This window comes from Bombina bombina, chromosome 2, assembly GCF_027579735.1.
Source record: "Bombina bombina isolate aBomBom1 chromosome 2, aBomBom1.pri, whole genome shotgun sequence".
Taxonomy (NCBI): domain Eukaryota; kingdom Metazoa; phylum Chordata; class Amphibia; order Anura; family Bombinatoridae; genus Bombina; species Bombina bombina.
In genome coordinates, this window is record NC_069500.1 from 445,583,587 (window position 1) to 445,598,663 (window position 15,077).

The 15,077-nt window shown below is 40.1% G+C and overlaps 1 protein-coding gene across 2 annotated transcripts in view; it reads right to left on the reverse strand.

The window, feature by feature from the left end:
• Positions 1-11,623: 11,623 nt before the first annotated feature.
• The window catches only part of LOC128649041 (solute carrier family 2, facilitated glucose transporter member 11-like), a 296,154-nt gene continuing 292,700 nt past the window's right edge, over positions 11,624-15,077 (reverse strand). For both annotated transcript variants that reach the window (XM_053702080.1, XM_053702079.1), the window contains one exon: positions 11,624-11,990. In XM_053702080.1, coding sequence (XP_053558055.1) covers positions 11,787-11,990 — 204 coding nt within the window. In that variant the 3' untranslated portion in view covers positions 11,624-11,786. The remainder of the gene's footprint in view (positions 11,991-15,077) is intronic.

Sequence of the window (15,077 nt, forward strand, 5' to 3'; positions counted from 1 at the left end):
TTAGCCACTGCCCCTCGGATCTTTACAAAGGTGTTAGGGGATCTGTTGGCAATAATCAGACCACAGAGGATCTTCATTAAACTTATTTGGATGGCATATTGATCCAGGCCCCATCCTTTTCCCTAGCATCCTCTCATATCCAGAGGACAATTTCCTTCCTTCAGACTCATGGGTGGAACATAAATATTCCCAAGAGTTCTTTAATGCAAACTTCAAGAATAGTCTTTCTGGGTTTGATAATAGACTCTGTTCAAATGTGTTTGTTTGCGAGTTTCTGTGAGAAACAAACTGCAAAAAGCCTTTTGGTCTCTTCAGATGATTCATCCCCCATCTGTAGCACAGTGTATGGAAGTAGTGGGTCTTATGGTAGAGGTTTCAGATGCTGTACCATTTGCACGTTTTTATCTTCGTCCCCTTCGGCTATCCATGCTTAATCAGTGGACAAAGGATTATTTTCATCTAGAGCAGAAAAACAGAGTTCAGTTCCTCAAACTTTCTCCCTTGTGGTGGAGGGACAGTTATTTTTTGACCCTTGGAGCCTCTTTCCTTCAGCCTACTTGGATCATGGTCACTACAGACACAAGCCTAACAGATTGGGGAGCTGTTTGGTAGTCCCGGAGGGCACAGAGAGTGTGGTCTCAGCAGGCGAGGTTACCCATTAACGTTCTAGAACTTTGTGCGATCCTTCGGGCTCTTCACTCTCGCCCCCTTCTCAGACAGGAAAAATGAATTTGTCTTCAGTCAGACAACCTCATGGCTGTAGCTTACAACAGTCATCAAGGAGGGACTCTGAGTCCCCTTGCCATGCAATAAGTCTCTCTGTCTTGGGCAGACTACTGCTCTCTGTCTGCTGTTCACATTCCTGGGTAAACAACTGGGAAGCATATTACTTAAGCAGTCAGTCTGTACATCCAGGAGAATGGTCTCCTCATCAGGACATGTTTGATTAACTAGTCCTAAGATGGAGTCTTTCAGATATAGACATTATGGCATCCAAACTAAACCACAAACTTTAGGTTTATTGCGCATGGTCAACAGATCCAAGAGCTCAAATAATCAGTGCTCTAGTTTGTCCTTGGCACTTTCATCTGGCCTATCTATTTCCCCTGTTAGTTCTTCTTCCGAAAGTCATTGCAAGAATCAAACAGGAACTAGCATCCTCATAGCTTTGGCTTGGCCACGCAGAACTTAGTATGTGGATCTTATTCAGATGTCATCCTCCCCTCCTTGGACTCATACTCTCAGGGAAGATCTACTGTCCCATGGTCCCTTTTATAATCAGGACCTCCGATTTCTGAATTTGACGGTATGGAGGTTGCATGCCTAATCCTCAAGTGTAGATGCTTTTCAGATTCTGTAATCTCTACTCTTCCTCAAGCCATAAAACCGGTTGCTCAAAAGATATACCATAAGATTTGGAAATCTTATTTTCTTTGATGTTCTTTGAAACGCTTCTCTTGGAAATCATTTAGAATTCCAAACATTCTTTAGTTTCAGGATGGTCTGGAGAAAGATTTATAGGCTAGCTCATTAAAAGGTCAAATTTCTGCCTTGTATGTTTTGTTTCATATAAAGTGTCCTAATGTTCAAACTTTTGTTCACACATTGGTGAGAATTTGCCCTGCTATTAGGCCTATTTTTCAACCTTGGAATCTTAATCTGGTTTTATCTATTTTCCAAGGTCCTCCCTTTGAACCTATGCATAATTTGGATCTAGAATTGGTGTCTTGGAAGGTTCTTTTTCTTCTAGCCATATCTTCAGCTAGATGAATTTCTGAACTCTCAGCTCTTTCTTCTGATCCCCCTTTTTTGTTTTTTTTTGACCAGGATAAAGCAATTCTTAGAACCAAATATGGTTTTCTTTGAAAGGTTTTCTCTTCTGCGATTACTAATCATGAAATGATTGTTTCTTCGTTGTGCCCTAATTCTAATTCTAAGGAACGTCTTCTACACAATTTGGATATGGTTAGAGCCTTAAAATATTATCTTTAGGCTACCAAAGATTTTAGACAGACCTCTAGCTTATTTTTCCATTTTTCAGGTAATAGAAAAGGTCAAAAGGCCACGGCAGTGACTTAAACTTCATGGCTGAAACAGACAATACGTAAAGCTTACTTGGTTGTGAAAAAACACCTCCAAAACAAGTTACTGCACATTCCCCTAGATCTGTATCTACTTCTTGGGCCTTTAAAAATTAGGCCTCCTTGGAACAGATTTGCAAAGCGGCAACTTGGTCTTCTCTTTTACATACATTTCTCCAACATAGGTGTGTCCGGTCCACGGCGTCATCCTTACTTGTGGGATATTCTCTTCCCCAACAGGAAATGGCAAAGAGCCCAGCAAAGCTGGTCACATGATCCCTCCTAGGCTCCGCCTACCCCAGTCATTCTCTTTGCCGTTGTACAGGCAACATCTCCACGGAGATGGCTTAGAGTTTTTTAGTGTTTAACTGTAGTTTTTATTATTCAATCAAGAGTTTGTTATTTTAAAATAGTGCTGGTATGTACTATTTACTCAGAAACAGAAAAGAGATGAAGATTTCTGTTTGTATGAGGAAAATGATTTTAGCAACCGTCACTAAAATCCATGGCTGTTCCACACAGGACTGTTGAGAGCAATTAACTTCAGTTGGGGGAACAGTGAGCAGTCTCTTGCTGCTTGAGGTATGACACATTCTAACAAGACGATGTAATGCTGGAAGCTGTCATTTTCCCTATGGGATCCGGTAAGCCATGTTTATAAAGATCGTAAATAAGGGCTTCACAAGGGCTTATTAAGACTGTAGACTTTTTCTGGGCTAAATCGATTCATTATTAACACATATTTAGCCTTGAGGAATCATTTTATCTGGGTATTTTGATATAATAATATCGGCAGGCACTGTTTTAGACTCCTTATTATTTAGGGCCTTTCCCAAATCATAGGCAGAGCCTCATTTTCGCGCCGGTGTTGCGCACTTGTTTTTGAGAGGCTTGACATGCAGTCGCATGTGAGAGGAGCTCTGATACTTAGAAAAGACTTTCTGAAGGCGTCATTTGGTATCGTATTCCCCTTTGGGCTTGGTTGGGTCTCAGCAAAGCAGATACCAGGGACTGTAAAGGGGTTAAAGTTAAAAACGGCTCCGGTTCCGTTATTTTAAGGGTTAAAGCTTCCAAATTTGGTGTGCAATACTTTTAAGGCTTTAAGACACTGTGGTGAAAATTTGGTGAATTTTGAACAATTCCTTCATGTTTTTTCGCAATTGCAGTAATAAAGTGTGTTCAGTTTAAAATTTAAAGTGACAGTAACAGTTTTATTTTAAAACGTTTTTTGTACTTTGTTATCAAGTTTATGCCTGTTTAACATGTCTGAACTACCAGATAGACTGTGTTCTGAATGTGGGGAAGCCAGGATTCCTATTCATTTAAATAAATGTGATTTATGTGACAATGACAATGATGCCCAAGATGATTCCTCAAGTGAGGGGAGTAAGCATGGTACTGCATCATTCCCTCCTTCGTCTACACGAGTCTTGCCCACTCAGGAGGCCCCTAGTACATCTAGCGCGCCAATACTCCTTACTATGCAACAATTAACGGCTGTAATGGATAATTCTGTCAAAAACATTTTAGCCAAAATGAACACTTACCAGCGTAAGCGTGACTGCTCTGTTTTAGATACTGAAGAGCATGACAACGCTGATAATAATGGTTCTGAAGGGCCCCTAACCCAGTCTGATGGGGCCAGGGAGGTTTTGTCTGAGGGAGAAATTACTGATTCAGGGAACATTTCTCAACAAGCTGAACCTGATGTGATTACGTTTAAATTTAAATTGGAACATCTCCGCATTCTGCTCAAGGAGGTATTATCCACTCTGGATGATTGTGACAAGTTGGTCATCCCAGAGAAACTATGTAAAATGGACAAGTTCCTAGAGGTCCCGGGACTCCCAGAAGCTTTTCCTATACCCAAGCGGGTGGCGGACATTGTTAATAAAGAATGGGAAAGGCCCGGTATTCCTTTCGTCCCTCCCCCCATATTTAAAAAATTGTTTCCTATGGTCGACCCCAGAAAGGACTTATGGCAGACAGTCACCAAGGTCGAGGGAGCGGTTTCCACTTTAAACAAACGCACCACTATACCCATAGAGGATAGTTGTGCTTTTAAAGATCCTATGGATAAGAAATTAGAAGGTTTACTTAAAAAGATGTTTGTTCAGCAGGGTTACCTTCTACAACCTATTTCATGCATTGTCCCTGTAGCTACAGCCGCATGTTTCTGGTTCGATGAGCTGATAAAGGCGGTCGATAGTGATTCTCCCCCTTATGAGGAGATTATGGACAGAATCAATGCTCTCAAATTGGCTAATTCTTTCACCCTAGACGCCACTTTGCAATTGGCTAGGTTAGCGGCTAAGAATTCAGGGTTTGCTATTGTGGCGCGCAGAGCGCTTTGGTTGAAATCTTGGTCAGCTGATGCGTCTTCCAAGAACAAGCTACTTAACATTCCTTTCAAGGGGAAAACGCTGTTTGGCCCTGACTTGAAAGAGATTATCTCTGATATCACTGGGGGTAAGGGCCACGCCCTTCCTCAGGATCGGCCTTTCAAGGCAAAAAATAAACCTAATTTTCGTCCCTTTCGGAGAAACGGACCAGCCCAAAGTGCTACGTCCTCTAAGCAAGAGGGTAATACTTCTCAAGCCAAGCCAGCTTGGAGACCAATGCAAGGCTGGAACAAGGGAAAGCAGGCCAAGAAACCTGCCACTGCTACCAAGACAGCATGAAATGTTGGCCCCCGATCCGGGACCGGATCTGGTGGGGGGCAGACTCTCTCTCTTCGCTCAGGCTTGGGCAAGAGATGTTCTGGATCCTTGGGCGCTAGAAATAGTCTCCCAAGGTTATCTTCTGGAATTCAAGGGGCTTCCCCCAAGGGGGAGGTTCCACAGGTCTCAGTTGTCTTCAGACCACATAAAAAGACAGGCATTCTTACATTGTGTAGAAGACCTGTTAAAAATGGGAGTGATTCATCCTGTTACATTAAGAGAACAAGGGATGGGGTTCTACTCCAATCTGTTCATAGTTCCCAAAAAAGAGGGAACGTTCAGACCAATCTTAGATCCCAAGATCTTAAACAAGTTTCTCAAGGTTCCATCGTTCAAGATGGAAACCATTCGAACTATTCTTCCTTCCATCCAGGAAGGTCAATTCATGACCACGGTGGATTTAAAGGATGCGTATCTACATATTCCTATCCACAAGGAACATCATCGGTTCCTAAGGTTCGCATTCCTGGACAAGCATTACCAGTTCGTGGCGCTTCCTTTCGGATTAGCCACTGCTCCAAGGATTTTCACAAAGGTACTAGGGTCCCTTCTAGCTGTGCTAAGACCAAGGGGCATTGCTGTAGTACCTTACTTGGACGACATTCTGATTCAAGCGTCGTCCCTTCCTCAAGCAAAGGCTCACACGGACATTGTCCTGGCCTTTCTCAGATCTCACGGATGGAAAGTGAACGTGGAAAAGAGTTCTCTATCTCCGTCAACAAGGGTTCCCTTCTTGGGAACAATAATAGACTCCTTAGAAATGAGGATTTTTCTGACAGAGGCCAGAAAAACAAAACTTCTAGACTCTTGTCGGATACTTCATTCCGTTCCTCTTCCTTCCATAGCGCAGTGCATGGAAGTGATCGGTTTGATGGTAGCGGCAATGGACATAGTTCCTTTTGCGCGCATTCATCTAAGACCATTACAACTGTGCATGCTCAGTCAGTGGAATGGGGACTATACAGACTTGTCTCCGAAGATACAAGTAAATCAGAGGACCAGAGACTCACTCCGTTGGTGGCTGTCCCTGGACAACCTGTCACAAGGGATGACATTCCGCAGACCGGAGTGGGTCATCGTCACGACCGACGCCAGTCTGATGGGCTGGGGCGCGGTCTGGGGATCCCTGAAAGCTCAGGGTCTTTGGTCTCGGGAAGAATCTCTTCTACCGATAAATATTCTGGAACTGAGAGCGATATTCAATGCTCTCAAGGCTTGGCCTCAGCTAGCGAGGGCCAAGTTCATACGGTTTCAATCAGACAACATGACAACTGTTGCGTACATCAACCATCAGGGGGGAACAAGGAGTTCCCTAGCGATGGAAGAAGTGACCAAAATCATTCTATGGGCGGAGTCTCACTCCTGCCACCTGTCTGCTATCCACATCCCAGGAGTGGAAAATTGGGAAGCGGATTTTCTGAGTCGTCAGACATTGCATCCGGGGGAGTGGGAACTCCATCCGGAAATCTTTGCCCAAGTCACTCAGCTGTGGGGCATTCCAGACATGGATCTGATGGCCTCTCGTCAGAACTTCAAAGTTCCTTGCTACGGGTCCAGATCCAGGGATCCCAAGGCGGCTCTAGTGGATGCACTAGTGGCACCTTGGACCTTCAAACTAGCTTATGTGTTCCCGCCATTTCCTCTCATCCCCAGGCTGGTAGCCAGGATCAATCAGGAGAGGGCGTCGGTGATCTTGATAGCTCCTGCGTGGCCACGCAGGACTTGGTATGCAGATCTGGTGAATATGTCATCGGCTCCACCTTGGAAGCTACCTTTGAGACGAGACCTTCTTGTTCAGGGTCCGTTCGAACATCCGAATCTGGTTTCACTCCAGCTGACTGCTTGGAGATTGAACGCTTGATCTTATCGAAGCGAGGGTTCTCAGATTCTGTTATCGATACTCTTGTTCAGGCCAGAAAGCCTGTAACTAGAAAGATTTACCACAAAATTTGGAAAAAATATATCTGTTGGTGTGAATCTAAAGGATTCCCTTGGGACAAGGTTAAGATTCCTAAGATTCTATCCTTCCTTCAAGAAGGATTGGAAAAAGGTTTATCTGCTAGTTCCCTGAAGGGACAGATTTCTGCCTTGTCTGTGTTACTTCACAAAAAGCTGGCAGCTGTGCCAGATGTTCAAGCCTTTGTTCAGGCTCTGGTTAGAATTAAGCCTGTTTACAAACCTTTGACTCCTCCTTGGAGTCTCAACTTAGTTCTTTCAGTTCTTCAGGGGGTTCCGTTTGAACCCCTACATTCCGTTGATATTAAGTTATTATCTTGGAAAGTTTTGTTTTTAGTTGCGATTTCTTCTGCTAGAAGAGTTTCAGAATTATCTGCTCTGCAGTGTTCTCCTCCTTATCTGGTGTTCCATGCAGTTAAGGTGGTTTTACGTACTAAACCTGGTTTTCTTCCAAAAGTTGTTTCTAACAAAAACATTAACCAGGAGATTATCGTACCTTCTCTGTGTCCGAAACCAGTGTCAAAGAAGGAACGTTTGTTGCACAATCTGGATGTTGTTCGCGCTCTAAAATTCTATTTAGATGCTACAAAGGATTTTAGACAAACATCTTCCTTGTTTGTTGTTTATTCCGGTAAAAGGAGAGGTCAAAAAGCAACTTCTACCTCTCTCTCTTTTTGGATTAAAAGCATCATCAGATTGGCTTACGAGACTGCCGGACGGCAGCCTCCCGAAAGAATCACGGCTCATTCCACTAGGGCTGTGGCTTCCACATGGGCCTTCAAGAACGAGGCTTCTGTTGATCAGATATGTAGGGCAGCGACTTGGTCTTCACTGCACACTTTTACCAAATTTTACAAGTTTGATACTTTTGCTTCTTCTGAGGCTATTTTTGGGAGAAAGGTTTTGCAAGCCGTGGCGCCTTCCATTTAGGTGACCTGATTTGCTCCCTCCCTTCATCCGTGTCCTAAAGCTTTGGTATTGGTTCCCACAAGTAAGGATGACGCCGTGGACCGGACACACCTATGTTGGAGAAAACAGAATTTATGTTTACCTGATAAATTACTTTCTCCAACGGTGTGTCCGGTCCACGGCCCGTCCCTGGTTTTTTTAATCAGGTCTGATAATTTATTTTCTTTAACTACAGTCACCACGGTACCATATGGTTTCTCCTATGCAAATATTCCTCCTTAACGTCGGTCGAATGACTGGGGTAGGCGGAGCCTAGGAGGGATCATGTGACCAGCTTTGCTGGGCTCTTTGCCATTTCCTGTTGGGGAAGAGAATATCCCACAAGTAAGGATGACGCCGTGGACCGGACACACCGTTGGAGAAAGTAATTTATCAGGTAAACATAAATTCTGTTTTTCTGAAGCAGCTTTTGGCAGGAAAGTCCTTCAAGCCGCAGTGTCCATCAAATAGGAACTGCCCTTTATTTGTCCCATCCGTCCTTAACATGGACTCTAAGCTTTGGTCTTGTACTCCACATGTTATGTACTACCATGGACTTTCCTCATTATGTGAAAAAAATCAAACTTTATACTTACCAATAAATTTCTTTCTTTCGGAATGAGGAGAATCCTTGGAACTCGCACTATTTTTTAGAATCAAAGGGCGACTGTTCTTATTTGCATTTCTTAACCCTGCTTTCAGTCTTTCCTTAAAAAATGTTCTACCTCTGCTCAGCTATATGTTAAAAGGAGAGAGGAGTAGAGAGGGAGTGAAAGCTCTTGTGAAGTTCTTGACCTCCACCTGCTGGCAGAAATTATATCCCACATGGTATGGATACCCATGGACTCTCCTCATTCCGAAAGATTTTTTTTTATTGGTAAGTATAAATTCTGATTTTATTTTGTGAGCCCCTTGCTGACTAAACTAATTGTCCTACAGATTAAATTAGTGCATTAGTGGTTTAATTCAAACAATTAAAAACTTATTTACTAGCTATTCTCTTCCTTTACATATCAAAAATTCCTTTAAACACAAAAACACGTTTTATACCCATTTCCTTTGAAATTTCTCTCACCACTTTTATTTCTATATTTAAAAACTCATACTCATAACATTGCACATTTTCCGGATTTTATTTTCAACATTATATATGTAATAGGTTTACTAAAAATAGTTCATGCTCTCCAGAAACTGCCTCAGAATAGATATAGTTTAGTATCAAACTGTGACTGCTCTTTAATAATAAAATCTAATAAATGAAATGGACATATTTTCTATAAGAAATGACTTTGCATCACATGCTGTTTTTGTATCAAAGCAATGATGGCAACACTTATATTGTAGTAATACAGAGAATTAATGTGTGCTTGTTTTAAAGAACATTGTGTACTGTATCTATTTTAACAAAATGGGTATGTTTGTTTCCGTTTATATTTTGGTCAACCAAAATATGAATGGAATTATTTATATGTTTGTTATATAAAAGCTCATTGTTATCTATTTGTTACCTCTTTCCTGTAATTTAATTAAATTCTGAAATTGTTGGTCTTTCCAATTCCTAGTAGAAGTGGAAGACTTCAGACTTAGGGCAAAATGTATCGTCATTGCAGGCGGACAGGTTATCTAGAAGTGAACCTGTCCACCTGCAATTGCCACTTGTGCTGCTGCATTGCATGCTAAAATTTAATATTGCACAAGAGGTTTTTTGTGCAATAAATGTCATGAAAGCAGGGTATTGCTCTTGCCACCTCTGAGGTGCTGGAGAGGCAAAAGAAGCAGCTTCTGCTTCTTAAATATCTGGTGGCTGCTGCTCCGTATAGCCAAAAATCTGCAAACACAGATTCATAAATCTAAACTTTAAATGCACACTCAAGTCTAAATCAAACTTTCATGATTCAGATAGAGCATGCAATTTTAAACAACGTTCCAATTCACTTCCATTAACAAAATCTGCACAGTCTTTTTATATTTACACTTTTTTGAGTAACCAGCTCTTACTGAGCATGTGTGAGAAATCACAGAATATAAATATATGCATTTGTGATTGGCTGGTGGCTGTCACATGATACAGAAGTAGTGGAAATATACAAATTGAATTTTAGACTAAGTTCTATTGTCTTTTTATAGTGCATTTGTTGACTATGCAAATGTACTGTATTTACTGGTCCTTTAACACTGCATTATTCTACACAGTCATTGTTTACACACTTAATCACACATTTATAGCCATGACTAATTGGCCTTAGCTACATGATTAGACAAAGAAAATCTTAGGTCTCACCATGGCTGGCATTGCATTGCTTTATTGACTCTAAAATCTTACATTTATTTTATAATATTGAAAAGAATAATATAATTTAAATTATTTGTCTCAGTGTTATTCTTAGGCTAGCCTATGCTTTAAATATTTTATTCTATATAGCGTTTATTTACTGTTTAAAGGGACAGTCAAGTCCAAAAAAACTTTCATTTTTCAAATAGGGCATGTAATTTTAAACAACTTTCCCATTTACTTTTATCAACAATTTTGGTTTGTTCTCTTGGTGTTCTAGTTGAAAGCAAACCTAGGAAGGTTCATATGATAATTTCTAAGCCCTTGAAGGCCGCCTCTATTTTATTTACTTTTCACAGCAGGGGAGAGCAAGCTCATGTAGGCCATATAGATAGCATTGTGATCACGCCGTGGATAGTGGCAGACACTGCACTAATTGGCTAAAATGCAAGTCAATAGATAATAACTAAAAGTCATGTTAGGGGCGGTCAGAAGATGCTTAGAGACAAGATAGTCACAAAAGTAAAAAGTGTATTAATATAACAGTGTTGGTTTTGCAAAACTGGGGAATGGGTAATAAAGGGATTATCTGTCTTTTTAAACAACAAAAATTCTGGTGTTGACTGTCCCTTTAATGACCCTCTAAGAAAATATTATAACCTAACAAAGGCATTTAGTAACCAGTGAATCATACCCTTGTGTAAAAGCATTTAAGCTAATAATTATTACGTGTTAGATAAATATATTTTCAATCCTAATACTAATGATTTACTGGGTTGATTTATATTCTTTTTTTATCGTGGAATAAGAGAATAGTAAATTGTGATTAAATTACTTTTTAAACATGTTCAAATAATTATGTTTTGCTGATTATTACTGATTATACATCTTTCAGTAAAGCTCTTTTAATAATAAAATCCTTTCCTCCATAAATGAATTGATATGCCAATATTGTAGATAAACAGACATACATTTTTAGCATATTTTCTTTCTAGTTACAATCGCTAAGATATTTTCAGTGCAGTTTTGTCTGTACAAGCTAAGTACACAATGCTTTTTTAAAAATAGACAATGGCAATCACGTTGGACTAAGGCCAAAAAAAAGGACCTGTAGAAATGCCCAACCATGAAACATATTCAACACAGACTCCTCCTTTACTGAGTTTGTTTTAGCTGTGCCAAGTAATCTATCTCAGTATCTAGTTGCATTTCTACGTGAAATAGAAGCATTTTTGCTATATACTTCCATTAGCAAAAAAGCTTCTATTTAAAGTCAGTACTGATTTTCTGTGGCATACACACATATCCTGGAAGGGTCGTGCACCGGTATGCAAACACCATACCATCTCAGAGAGTCAGTGGCGGCTTGTATGACACAAATTAGGTCTTCACAGAAGCAATACACACACTGAGCCTAAATAATAGTGCACAGGCCCTCACAGCATATGTGCGTATGCTGCAGAAAAACGGTAATGAACTTTACTAGAAGCATTTTTGCTAATGGAAGAGAAATTGAAAAAAACGCTTCTACATTTATGCACATTTCAATTTTGACCTTTTTTATGCATTTATCTCCTAAGAGTTAGTACTATACTCATGCTTCCAGCTGCATGACTTTATGCACATAAAACACTAAAACCATACTGTTTGTGACACCATAAAAAATGGTATATATTTATTTTAAAAGCAATGAATTTAAAAGCTTGAAACAACGTACATAGCTATTTTATAGCACCATAAAATTTCAGCATCTGTATTTCAAATAAAACTAAAGCACATGTCAACAAACTAAGAATCTCTTAACTGATGTCAGAGTGCTGCATCAAAGGTATTACTTCCATCTTGTTCCTCTTCTGAGCTTGTTATACACTGATCAAAGTTAAGTTTTTGGAATTCTTTTTTGATATCAAGAAATGATTTATTTTTGGTCTCTGGCACAACAAAGAAGATGAATCCTGCTATAAAGATGCACTCCACAAAGAAAACCAGGAAACAGTACTGATTTAGTCCATTCTGAAATAAATAAAGTATAATTTACTCATAGATATAGAGAATCTACTAAGAGATCACAGAAGCCAAAGCCTCTTTAGCCACAGTAATTTGGAAACAATAGATTACATTAATGACACATTGCTTTCTAAAAACAGGAGATTATTATAAACAAACACAAATAACTAAAGACGCTTTTAAAGTCTACATTACTATGATTTACTATATTTCACACACTCTAAGTGCATGTAATTTAAAAAAAAATGCATATTTCAAAATGGCACAAAACTTTGGCACAAAATCTTTTCATGAGAAAAAGTTAAAACAAACCCTTATGTCTGCCTGGAAAAGTTAAGGTCTGTATCCCATTGTATACACTACATGTAGTGTCAGCTGTGTACCAGCGGGAGCTGAAAATATTGAACCACCAGTTATCAAACTTGGCTCACTACGAATGGTAGCCTCATCTACGTAGTGGTAGGTAGCAATTTCCTATATGGGGAGTGGGTTGTGGGTTTTGTTAAGTTGGAGTGGGTAGTCCTGAGGATGTCAGGGTTTTTTTCATGGTACGAGTGGGTCACTTTTACTTTCTTTAGAGGCCCTAACAATGTTATTTATGTAACTTAGGTACCAGTGTTATAGTGACTTAAAGTGAATGTAAATTTTGATGCTAAAGTGCCCGGTTTTTAAAAATTTGATTAAAAACAGGGGCACTTTAATTCATCAAAATTTACATTTCACTTGTGTTGTGAAAAAGTACTTACCTTTTAAACTTGACAGCAGCTCCAGCTTCCTCCAGTCGTCACAAGCCATTTCTGATGTCAGAAATGATGGATAGGTCATCCTCCAATCAAGGCTTCCCCCCGGGGGAACCAGTTTCTAATTCAACGCTGTGATTAGAGGAAGCCTGATTCCTCATTTTAGATCCAGGAAGAGGTTTTTTTTTGACGGGCGGAGGAAGATGGAGCTGCTGTCAAGATTAAAAGGTAATTTTTTCTTTCACAACACAAGTGAAATGTAAATTTTGATGAATTATAAGTGCGCCTGTTTTTAATCAAATTTTTAAAAACCAGGCACTTTACCATCAAAATTTACATTCACTTTAAACCAGAAATTCCCTAATGGCTGGTTGCTTTAACAAGCAGTCTGGTGCTGCTATTAAAAAATGAGAGCAATTACAGAGGTTTCACTAAATATCAATGGGCCAGGTTTGATCTGTTCACTAAATGGAGGCACTATACACAAATATGATATTTTTTTGTGTTCAATTTTATGTATATGAGTATAGCATGGGCTCTATTTATTTCCTATGGCATTGGGGGTCCACGGATCATTCTAATTACTAGTGGAATATTCACTCCCTTACCCATAACCTCCAGTCATTTTCTTTTCCTCTATCACGGGAGGATGTGCGAAGATGGTCTGAAGATATTAATCCTTTAATGGGTACTTTTCCCTGCAAGCAAGGATTGGGGCTATGCTGTGTCCATGTCAATCTCTTTAGTAAGAGTAATGGTGGCTTTTAGCAGTTAGAAGGCGGAGAGGTGGTCCTTGCTTTATTTATAACAACTATGCTACCTCTTTGATAGAAAACCAGAGTTGGTTACTTTCTTATTTCTCTTGTAAGATGTATCGAGTCCACAGATTCATCCTTACTTGTGGGATATTCTCCTTCCCTACAGGAAGTGGCAAAGAGAGCACCCACAGCAGAGCTGTCTATATAGCTCCTCCCCCAGTCATTCTCTTTGCCTACTCTAAGTACTAGGAAGGGCAGAGCGAGTGTGGTGACAAAAATGTTAGTTTTTTATTTCTCAAGCAAAAGTTTGTTATTTTAAATGGTACCGGTGTGTACTATTTCCTCTCTGGCAGAAAAGGGATGAAGATTCCTACAAGGAGGATGATGATCTTAGCACTTTGTAACTAAGATCCACTGCTGTTCTCACAAGGGCTGAAGAGTACAGGAAAACTTCAGTTGGGGGAACGGTTTGCATGCTAAGCCGCATATGAGGTATGTTCAGTCTATATTTTTCTAGACAGACTGTGTTAATTCTAGAAAAGGCTGGCAATATTCCCATGAGGGAAGGGTAAGCTGTATTCAGACACTTGGATAGGAATTTCAGCTTGCATGAAGGGCTCATAAGTTACTGATGACACTGTTAGGAAAAAACGTTTTTGTTTATTCAGTAAATAAAAGGGGTCATTGTGGATTGTTTTTGGATTTTTAAACCCACATGGTTAATTAAGAGACACTCTGGTGTTTTTCTTTCATGTAATTAGCAAGAGTCCATGAGCTAGTGACGTATGGGATATACATTCCTACCAGGAGGGGCAAAGTTTCCCAAACCTCAAAATGCCTATAAATACACCCCTCACCACACCCACAATTCAGTTTTTACAAACTTTGCCTCCGATGGAGGTGGTACAAGGAGTTTGGGAATCTCAGGAGGTGAGATTACCGATCAATATTTTGGAACTCCGTGCAATTTTCAGAGCTCTTCAGTTTTGGCCTCTTCTGAAGAGAGAATCGTTCATTTGTTTTCAGACAGAAATAGATCTGATGGCGTCTCATCTAAACAAGAAACTTCCCAGATATCTGTACAGATCCCGGGATCCTCAGGCGGAGGCAGTGGATGCATTATCACTTCCTTGGAAGTATCATCCTGCCTATATCTTTCCGCCTCTAGTTCTTCTTCCAAGAGTAATCTCCAAGATTCTGAAGGAATGCTCGTTTGTTCTGCTGGTAGCTCCGGCATGGCCTCACAGGTTTTGGTATGCGGATCTTGTCCGGATGGCCTCTTGCCAACCGTGGACTCTTCCGTTAAGACCAGACCTTCTGTCACAAGGTCCTTTTTTCCATCAGGATCTGAAATCCTTAAATTTAAAGGTATGGAGATTGAACGCTTGATTCTTGGTCAAAGAGGTTTCTCTGACTCTGTGATTAATACTATGTTACAGGCTCGTAAATCTGTATCTAGGGAGATATATTATAGAGTCTGGAAGACTTATATTTCTTTCATGTAATTAACAAGAGTCCATGAGCTAGTGACGTATGGGATATACATTCCTACCAGGAGGGGCAAAGTTTCCCAAACCTTAAAATGCCTATAAATA